The sequence below is a fragment of the Zootoca vivipara genome, chromosome 1 (genome assembly GCF_963506605.1).
Source record: "Zootoca vivipara chromosome 1, rZooViv1.1, whole genome shotgun sequence".
NCBI lineage: Eukaryota > Metazoa > Chordata > Lepidosauria > Squamata > Lacertidae > Zootoca > Zootoca vivipara.
In genome coordinates, this window is record NC_083276.1 from 37,444,783 (window position 1) to 37,455,949 (window position 11,167).

Sequence of the window (11,167 nt, forward strand, 5' to 3'; positions counted from 1 at the left end):
GCATCCTATGTCCCTACCTTCAACCCAATCCTTTGAACTGAATTGTTGTTGTTGTTTAGTCGTTTAGTCGTGTCCGACTCTTCGTGACCCCATGGACCATAGCACGCCAGGCACTCCTGTCTTCCACTGCCTCCCGCAGTTTGGTCAAACTCATGTTTGTAGCTTCGAGAACACTGTCCAACCATCTCATCCTCTGCCATCCCCTTCTCCTAGTGCCCTCCATCTTTCCCAACATCAGGGTCTTTTCCAGGGAGTCTTCTCTTCTCATGAGGTGGCCAAAGTATTGGAGCCTCAGCTTCAGGATCTGTCCTTCCAGTGAGCGCTCAGGGCCGATTTCCTTCAGAATGGAGCATATATCACAGATGAATGCATAAATGGGACAGCACAGACTTATGGATGAATATGTGTGAGAAGTTCAGGTGTATATTAATTTGTAAATTAAAAGAGAAGAAAAACTACCACCACCAAAAAGCCTGATAACCAAGCATGCTCTGTTAGATTACTAAAGCTATGAAATGTTGAGAGGGGCGAAGAGCTAAATAGGGAGGAATTGACCTGCTAAGCTCCTAACAGTATATAGGAAGTGGATATTTGGAATGTGTGCCATGCACATGAGTTTAAAAAAGTCTCTTCCCACAGTATGTATGAAGATGGTTTCAGAGGATAACAAATGGGAGAACCCTCTGTTTATCCCCAGAAAATGCAAAGCAGTTCCTGTTCTAGGTTACCTAGACCTCTGGACACAAGTACTCCTGTTAGGGACTGGAGATAATAGCAGCATTTTGTTGTGAATCCCCACTTAAATAAGACCAGATGCATCCTTTTCTCACAGTGGCCAACCAGATGCCTATGAGTAATATGTAGGCAGGATACTAGTTGGACAGCACTATCCCCATTTGTGGAGATGTGTGAGTTCTAGTGCTATGGATGACAGGTTCTCTCTATCTGATGTCTCCACAATGTGCATAGTTTAACACATTTCTTACTCATCTTTTCTCTAAATTAGAAAGCCTCTAATGTTGTAACCTTGGCTCCTAAGGGAGCTTCTCCATTCCCTTGATCATTTTGGCTGGCCTTTCCTGAATCTTTTCCAGCTCTACAACACTCTTTTTGAGGCGAGGAAATCACAGCTGTACACACTATTATTCCAAGCATCTTTGCACCATAGCTTTGCATTAACAGCATTATAATATTGACAGTTTTATTTTCAATTCCTTGCCTAAGGATCACTAGCATGGAACTTGCCATTTATTCCTACCCCTGTCTCCTGTTCTTTATCCAGTTACTGTTCCATAAGAGAACCTGTCCTATTATCTCTTGACCACTAAGTTTACTCTGCAGTAATTGGTGAGGGTCTTTGTAACTGGTCAAAAACGTTTTGAAAGTCTTAAGTATACACAATGCCGACTGGATCACATCTTATACTTACTGTCACACTCAAATAATTCTTAAAATGTTAGGTAGGCAAGACTTACCCTTGTGGAAGCTATGCTGGTACTGCTTCAGCAATAATTGTTCTATATGTGTTATATAGGGCGAGGTATAAATAATAAAATTTGGTATACAGGGCCAGGTGGGTGGGGTATAAATAATAAAATTATTATTATTAATTCTGTTTATTATAATTCTGCCAGTTTTCCAGACTAGATCATTATAGAAATAAAAATACACATTTCTCTCTCTTTAATAGAATAGAAAAATGCATTAATATAATATACTTTTGCCAAAGAATTGAATGATTAGGGCAGAGGGATCCTGTTCCTTCTTAAACAATCCTTAAGGAATGCAATTTGAATGTGGTATTACATACTGAATACAAGGCATCACCTACTGGAAACTGAGGAGTCCCTATTACTGCAACAGATGACTCATAAATACATTCTAGCAGACCATTTTAGAACCAGACCATTTTATCCTGTAACCACCACCATCCCATATACAGTGGAACCTCGGTTTATGAACACCTCGGTTTATGAATTTTCGGTTTACGAACGCCGCGGACCCGTCTGGAACGGATTAATCCACTTTCCATTACTTTCAATGGGAAAGTTCGCTTCAGTTTAAGTACTCCGTGGACCGTCTGGAACAGATTAATCCACTTTGCATTACTTTCAATGGGAAAGTTCGCTTCAGTTTATGAACGCTTCAGTTTATGAACAGACTTCCGGAACCAATTGTGTTCATAAACCGAGGTACCACTGTACTACTTGTTTTTTTGTAACTTTCGTACGCTGGGAAGGATGTATTTAGAAATGCCTCTTTCCCAACCTTGGTTGGTTAGTGGGTTGGATTTGCAAGGAAGTACTGTGAGAAACAATGCCTCAGCTTCACAACGATGTATTGAGAAACTCAGACAAGTAGGGTTGCCACTTTATTGTGGTATTTTCTTGTGTAAAATGAGGAAGGAAGTCAGATGGGCTAGAAGAAACAAGCAGCTTCAGGTGTCCTAGAGGCCACACAAAATGAGTTTGGGGGCTATGAGTTCCCCAGCTGTGCTATAGTTTGGAATGGACAGACATATTCTAATGGCTAGAAAAGCCAACTAAAATGGATAGCTTGGAGCACCTATTTGAGACCTGTCTGCAATTGAATGCCTAAGAATTTTGTTTTTCTTGTGTGATTTTAAGATGTCCTTTTCCTGTGTTGAATTTTCATAGGATGCCTTTTGTGTACTGAGGTTTTAACTGCATTAAAAGGAAGAAGAAAAAACTTCTTTAAAACAAAACACCTGAGAAATTGCATTCCCTCAATAGTCTTGTTTACTGGTTTCTATTCTGTATTTGTTACTTGATTGATTGTATCGACCCTTTTCAGAAGTGGTAGCAACAACAACAAACCCCTAATATTTCCTACTTGCAAGGTATGAATAATTTTTTTGAGCTATAAGGAAATAGCACTTCATTCAGAGAGCCATAATATAGAGATTACTGGAGCTTGAAAGCTGTATTCCTTTCATTGACCATTCTCTGCTGTGATTGTAGAAGAGAGACAGGCATTGTTGTTAGAAGTGGGGAAGAATACACCCATTTGACTTGAAATGGGATACGTAGCTCAGTTGGTTAGAACGTGGTGCTGATAACACCAAGGTTGCAGGTTTGATTCCCGTTAAGGGACAGCTGCATATTCCTGTATTGCAGGGGGTCGGACTAGATAATCCTCAGGATTCCTTCCAGCTCTATGATTTCAACCATATGCGGTTGAAGGCAGTCTGGGGAGGGAAAGGATCACAGGTCCTGGGCAAGGCGTGCTTGGCATACCCTTTGAGTAGAGTGCCTTTGGCTGGCAGCTCAGTGGCTCTGGGAGTGGGGAGGATTTCCAATGAGATCTCATGAGAGCTAAAGGCACCCTTCTCTCAGGGTGCTCCAAAGTGGCTTTGCCTGGGGAAAAACAGCCAAGACCCAGCACAAAACGAGTGCTCTTGTGAGAGCATTCACACAACTCTCAGAGCCACTGCTGCTGGCCAAAGGTGCAGGCGTGCTGCATGGGACCTTTTTCCTGACTGACTGCCTTATAGAAGGCAAGCAGGCTGGCTAACTGCATGGGCATCTCCAAGGGTTATTTTGGCTCTATGCAGTTCCACACATGTATCACACATGTTCTCTTGCAACATTGAGAACTATGGCTTCAGTAGACGCATTGAAAGGAATGGAATTTCATGTTTCAGTTTGAGAGCTTTAAGTGGTTTTTTCCAGACTTTAACTCCATTTCTTGAATAATGCTGCAAGGATGATAAGAGTCTTCCACACAGTATTTTTTTTTTTTTGGCAAGACAGAGCATTATGCATCTAATCAAAAATTGCTTTCAACTTTCTGCAATTCTTTATTATATATAATGATAATGCCAAGTGCATTACAGTGCAGTCCTATTCATATTTAGCCGGAAACAAGTCCCATTGGGTTCAATAGAACTTACTCCCAGTTAAGTGTGTATATGAGACTGAAACATTAGACTTTTTTCAGAGTAACTTTATCATGTATTTGACTGGCAATTAGCATGTGATCTCATAGTATAAAATGTGCTGAAATGATAGATCATAGTTCTGCAGTATGCCACCCATATTAATGTTTTTTTGTCTATCTGTAATATGTAAATTCCACAACTTTTTTTTTTTAAAAAAAATATTTCAGTCATTGATTCCCTTAGACTCCTAAATTCTAACAACGTTATTAAAGTTCTCAGGACACATTCAGGACTGCCTGTTCTAAACAAGAAGTACAGTGGAACCTCGGTTTATGAACACCTCGGTTAATGAATTTTCAGTTCACGAACGCTGCGGACCCATCTGGAACGGATTAATTCACTTTCCATTACTTTCAATGGGAAAGTTCGCTTCAGTTTATGAACGCTTCAGTTTATGAACAGACTTCTGGAACCAATTGTGTTCATAAACCGAGGTACCACTGTACCATTTAAGATAAATGGTTAGTATGTAATGTCAGTTGATGCAAAACGCAGAGGAACATGACAGTATTGCAGACAGGTATGCCATGGATTGAAATCTTCTTTGATCAAACATTCCGTGTGTGGTTCTCGTATGGCATGGCAAGGAAATAATAGATCAGTTTCTTTTCCTAATTGTGTGATCTAGGGAGTTAATTTCTAAATTTACTCTCAGGTTTACTTTAGTGGCTGCATATATAGAAAGAACAGTACAGTATTCTTGTAAGTTCATTTTTGTTCTAACTCAGTGAATGTTTTAAGTCTCTGGATGCCATAATATTGGCATTCCATGACTCCTCTATTTCAGAAAAAGAAAATTGAGTAATTAGATTGGGTATCCCAGGTTGGAATTCATCAAAGTATACCATTCCTTTATAGCTGTAACACATTGAAATGCTGGAGAATAATGTTCAAAACCTTCACATTCGGATGACATCAAAGTTTATCTATTATAGATAGACCAGATCAATAAATTCTTACAATCCTTTCTGATCTAGTATTTTCTGATCTCCTACATGGAAGGAATTTTTATTTAACCTATGAGCTTAAAACGTGCCTTGATTATTGGAGCAGGGTGGGAAAAGTGATAGTTTGCTTCCCAAGATGTTGCCTAGAAACATTCACTACTTAACCCACTTGAAAACAAACCGTTCCTTGAGCGTCAAGGCCAAAGGAAATGTGTTGCAAAACAGTTAAATGTGTTCATTGTTTGCAACAGTGAAATTTTTGCATATATGACCTTTTTAAATAAAACAATACTTTTTAACGTTTAAGCTTTTGAATGTAAATATTAAGCAAACAGTATGGGACATTTAATTTGGGGCTAATCTTATATATACAGCCTCTTGACCTTTTAAAATAGTTGGAGAGTCCACCCCCTCTCGTGGGAGTCTGTTCCACTGCTGAACAACTGTGAAAAAGTTCTTCCTGATGCTTAGGTGGAATCTCCTTTCTTGTAACTTGAAGTCATTGGTTTGTGTCCTACCCTGCAGAGCAAGAGAAAACAAGCTTGTTTCCTCTTCCACATGATAACCCTTGAGATATTTGAAGATGGCTATCATATCTCCTCTCAGTCTTCTCATATCCATATCTCATATATGTTTCCGAGCACAATTCAAAGTGTTGGTGCTGACCTTTAAAGCTCTAAATGGCCTCGGTCCAGTATACCTGAAGGAGCGTCTCCACCGCCATCATTCTGCCCGGACACTGAGGTCCAGCACCGAGGGCCTTCTGGCGGTTCCCTCGTTGCGAGAAGCCAAGTTGCTGGGAACTAAGCAAAGGGTCTTCTCGGTGGTGGCGCCTGCCCTGTGGAACGCCCTCCCAACAGATGTCAAAAAGGAAAACAACTACCAGACTTTTAGAAGACATCTGAAGGCAGCCCTGTTCAGGGAGGTTTTTAATGTTTAATAGATTATTGTGTTGTATTTTTCTGTTGGAAGCCGCCCAGAGTGGCTGGGGAGTCCCTAACCCCCTTGAATTCTGGCAAGTTCCAGAGAGTGAAAAAAACCCTGCTCTTGCTTCCCATGATCTGGACACTATACTTCTATTGATGCAGCCTAGGATAGTTAATGCTCATCTGTAAGATGAGATTTTCTTTTTCATCCTGTTTCTTTCCAAAATGAAAGGTACGAGCATTTCATGAAGATCAAGACTGGTATATTTACCGTACTTCTCTCTCCTCCTCCTCCTCTGCAATCTTTATCTGGACACAATGAAACCCTTTCAGAGAAAACAAATAAACATACTATATAATTGGGAGTGAATTTGTGTAACTGCCAAGACTTTCAAGGTAATCCATTAAATTGTTTGGAAAGGGGTGTTGATACAAGAACAAAGGAACAACACCTGATGCCAAATAAACCTTCACAGCCTGAGGCAGGTCTGAAGTCGACCAAGCAGAGACTGAACAGAAGCAAAGGAGTTACTGAAGGAAAATTAGTTTTCTCTCTTGCATATATATATATAATTTGATACTTGGTCAACAATTATTTTAAGGGTATCTATTAGTCAGTGGCATGGGGCGCAGGTGGCGCTGTGGGTTAAACCACAGAGCCTAGAGCTTACTGATCAGAAGGTCGGCGGTTCGAACCCCTGCGACGGGGTGAGCTCCCGTTGCTCGGTCCCAGCTCCTGCCAACCTAGCAGTTCAAAAGCACGTCAAAGTGCAAGTAGATAAATAGGTACCGCTCCGGCGGGAAGGTAAACGGCGTTTCCGTGTGCTGCTCTGGTTCGCCAGAAGCGGCTTTGTCATGCTGGCCACATGACCTGGAAGCTATACGCCAGCTCCCTCGGCCAATAATGTGAGATGAGCGCCGCAACCCCAGAGTCTGTCACGACTGGACCTAATGGTCAGGGGTCCCTTTACCTTTACCTTTACCTTTACCTTTACCTTTATTGGTCAGTGGAAAACAACTCAAGTCACTTTCAAAGCACTGCTTTCAGATAATAAAAACGTAGAAATGGTGAGGTTAACTGCAGAAAAGTAAAATGCCACCAGCCCCAGCCAGCATGGCCAGTGGTCATGTATGATGGGAACTGTAGTCCAACAACAACTGGAGGGACCGTATTGGGGAAGACTGGTCTAGAGTGTGATCTTGTACATGTCATATAGAAAGACTATGTGATACACTGTTGTGTTGGAAAAGATTATCTGAATCCTAGGCGGCAGCATGAACATTGTAGGCGTTTGAAGCTACATGTGCATAACTCATGTGATGTTGCTGTTGGTGGATCCATGGTATTTCCATGCAATGCCTGAGAAAGCCATCAACTCTCTAACCAGGAAATCGAAGCAGATTTTGTTTTGTAAACCACTTGGAGGTTTATTGCAATCAAGTGGGTTATGTAAATGTTAACTATGCAGTGGTACCTCGGTTTACGAACTTAATCCGTTCCGGAAGTCCGTTCTTAAACCGAAACTGTTCTTAAATCGAGGCGCGCTTTCCCTAATGAGGCCTCCCGCCGCCGGTGCCCTTCCACCATTCGGATTCCATTCTTAGACCGAGGTAAGGTTCTCAAACCGGGACACTGTTTCCGGTTTTGCGGAGTTCATAAACCAAATCGTTCTTAAACAGTACTGTTCTTGAACTGAGGTACCACTGTAATTCAGAGAAATTAGAGATGGAAAGTAGGTGCAGAAGCACAAGTTTTTGAAGTAGTAACATGCAATTCTGGAGGCTTAGACGGAAGAAGCGCTGTTTTCCTTACCTATATATTTACAGCTGCATTCATTTGTGGCCTAGTTTGGATATTCCTACTGAGGGCAGATTTCTGCTGAGGGTGGTCATAGATTAGAACTCTGTTTCAGAAGACTGTTTTCCAGTTAGAGATCTGAGAATTCGAATGAGGCAAGAGAAATCTTTGCATGGTGCTCAGAATGCCGGTTTGGATATTTAAAATGCATGAAACCTCATAGCCAGACAATTTATACCATGTGTAAGATTTTTGAAAACAAATTTCCTGTACTAATGTTGCAGTACAGTTTCATTTTGATTTAGAGTTTTGTATTCCTATAAAACTAATTTTTTTAAAAAAAATCCAAGTAAAGCTTTTGACTCTGGTTTCAAATGTAAAATTTTAACGACATTAAGTGTATGCTGTAACTTGCACACATGCATCACAATTCAAGTATTTCGCTACAAAAGTATTTGAACCTTTTGAGTTCAGTAGTTGAAACATTTGAGTTATTTACAGGGTACTGTATAACCCTGTGCATGTATATCCAGAAGTAAGATTCATTGAGTTCAATGGGACTCACTCCCAGGTAGTTGTATATCAGTTTGCTGTCTTTTGCAGCATGTAAAATTAACATGGTTTTCGTTTGCTTTTAGTTTTGCTTACTAAATATATCAGACATACTAAATCAGATGCTTGAGATCATGTCTTAAACTTAAATGCCTACACAATACTAGAAAGAGCTTAGGATAGTTGGATGTGCACGTACTAAAGTTGTCTTGTATTCGGAGCATTTGGCATCACATGAGGAAAGGCACGTCTGCCTGGAACTATACCAAAAGATGACAAATCATTCAAAGATCAGTGTAGCTGAAAGCAGTACAATACCGATCTTTTAGACGGCTGCTGTAAGTGTAGCTTTCCATCTTGCACAGAAGAACATTTGTCAGTGAACAGTAACCAGTGTCCATGCAGATGTAGCTTGCTACTGTAAATGGGAAGAGCTATGTCAGTTGATGTTACCATTGTGTGATGTAATCACATAATACTGTAGGGCAAGAGGAGTTACAGCAAAGCCATTGTAGGCAAGCAGTGAAGTTTGGGGGGATTTGCAGTGGGAAGTAACTAGGAAGCAATGATTTATATATATTTTTTATTGCTTCCAATCAACAGTGTTGTATGTTGAAGTAACAAATTTGTCTGTGATCTAGGGAAGAATAGTTTGTTGGTTGCAGCAAAAACAAAGAGTCTTGCAGCAATTAAAAAAACACACACGAACAAATTAGTTAATATTTTTAAGGTGCAGCTTGACTCTTTACTCTGACTGCAAACAGGAGTCTTTATAGGAGTCTTTAAATGGAAAGATCTGAGTTAAGCTGGTTTACATAAAAGTGAAGTGTCAATAACTGATCCTTATGCTTGGAGTGAGATCCATGGTACATGCATTTGCCACGTTGCTGGTGAGCCTGAATCACAGAATCACTCAAATGTTTTAGGAAGACCTGAGATATAGATGAATGACCCTGGAGCCTTATATGCATAAATAAGCCTGGAGCTTATTTGGAGATTATATGTTACTAGTGTCTTCGTTAAATAAACGGGCGCTAGAACGCATGCCGGCTCCTCGATCCGGTGCTCCGCGCAGCGCTGCTGGGTGCCGACCCGGCAGGCCGCCAGATCAAGGAAGCGGCCTGCCGGGTCGGCACCCAGCAGCGCTGCACGAAGCACCGGGGGACTGGCGGCGGGGAAGGCAGGCAGGTGCTTGCTCTCTTGCCTGCCTGCATTCCCCACCGCCTGTCACACGAAGATCGGCGGGCGCAGCTTGCCGGGGTTTGTCAACCCCGGCAAACAGCGCCCGCCGATCTTCGGCTGTCCCCCGATGCGCTATGGCTCGGGGAAGCAGGCAGGGAGACGCAACAGCCCGCAGCTTCCCGGGCTGTTGTGTCTCCCTGCCTGCTTCCCCAAACCAAGGCGTGCGGGGGACAGAGCCAAATTGTGGGGAGGGGGCTTTTCGCCGTTTGCCTTCCCCGAGCTAAGGGGGAGGCAAACAGTAAAAAGCCCCCGCCACGCCGCAATTCGGCTCGGGGACTGGCTTGGCGGCAGCGGGAAAAAGGGGAGGAATTCCTCCCCTTCTTCCCGCCGCCAAGCCAAAGCCAGCTTCCCTCGGCGCCCGCTGCCGCTTCGGCTTCCTTAGGGAAGGCAAGCAGGCGGGCTGTCTGCCTGCTTGTGTTCGCCGAGGAAGCGCCGTCCCATGCCGGCGGTGCACGGCAAGGCTGCCGGGGGGGGAGTGCTTCTTTCCCCTGCTGCCTCACCGCGCACCTCCAGCATGAGACTAGGCTTCGGAGCGGCGGTTGGCGGAGCGGCAGTTGGCCGTTGTCTCTCCGTCCAATCCCTGTGTCCCTGGGGCCCATGCGCAGTGACCCAGGGACACACGGGAAAACTTGGACGCAGGGACACTTGGACTTTATTATATAGGATGCTCTTTCTCTCCCTGCCCGCCCGCCCCCTGCCCCAACACCTGCTTCCTGCAAGTTGCAGTTTTTTCCTGCTCTGTGAGGGTATGGTGGTTTGGTGAATATAATGATACTTAATCCATGGAAAGAGTTTCTGTTGTCTCATCTTCTCAGCATGACAGATTCTGAGAGGACATAAACTTGATGGCAGTTGCCATGATGACAGTAGCAAGGATCTTGTTATACTGTTCGGGTTTAATCCTTGACCATATAACTACTTTTGTATTTTTTAATCTTGCATATGTTTTTGCATGTACTTTCTATTGAAGAGTAATAGAAATCAGTATACTATATCTTCTTCTTCTTCTTCTTCTTCTTCTTCTTCTTCTTCTTCTTCTTCTTCTTCTTCTTCTTCTTCGATCACTCGTAGCCGAGTAAGATTGTCTTCCAAAAACACGGTTTTAACAATGGGTCCGTAAGTGACTGTGGAGGCCAATTCTGGATCCACATGTCCTTCCACAGTGGGGACATTGATTTCCAGGCGGGAGTTGATCACGGTGTGGATTTGCCAAGCGTGCCTTCCTCTTAGCACGTTTCTCCCTTGCGTCCTGAGATCGAGTTTCTTCAAAGCCCATAACACCTTTGGTAAAGGCTGTTCTCCAACTGGAGCGCTCGCAGGCCAGTGTTTCCCAGTTGTCAGTGTTTATACTACATTTTTTTAGATTTGCCTTGAGACAGTCTTTAAACCTCTTTTGTTGACCACCAGCATTACGCTTTCCATTTTTAAGTTCGGAATAGAGTAGTTGCTTTGGAAGACGATCATCAGGCATCCGCACAACGTGTGAAGGATAATGGGAATCAGGATGCTGTGTAAGTGAAATTAAAGTGTACCATATGAATTTTATTCTAGGAACGCAATCCGTCTCCTCCATCTCTGATCTACAATGAGTGCCAAATCCGCTATCAGCAAAGAGATTTTCGCTCCGCATGATGAAAGAATGTTGGGAGCAGTCCAGGTAAAAAGGAGAACGAAGAAAAAGATTCCCTTTTTGGCAACGGGGGGTCAGGGCGAATATTCAACTTACATCTGTTTGTCAGGT

The 11,167-nt window shown here is 42.7% G+C and overlaps 1 protein-coding gene across 3 annotated transcripts in view; it reads left to right on the forward strand.

The window, feature by feature from the left end:
- STXBP6 (syntaxin binding protein 6) overlaps nt 1-11,167 on the forward strand; it is a 91,354-nt gene that overhangs the window by 11,806 nt on the left and 68,381 nt on the right. For all 3 annotated transcript variants that reach the window (XM_035110310.2, XM_035110318.2, XM_060273175.1), the window contains exon 2: nt 10,978-11,165. In XM_035110310.2, coding sequence (XP_034966201.1) covers nt 11,012-11,165 — 154 coding nt within the window. In that variant the 5' untranslated portion in view covers nt 10,978-11,011. The remainder of the gene's footprint in view (nt 1-10,977; nt 11,166-11,167) is intronic.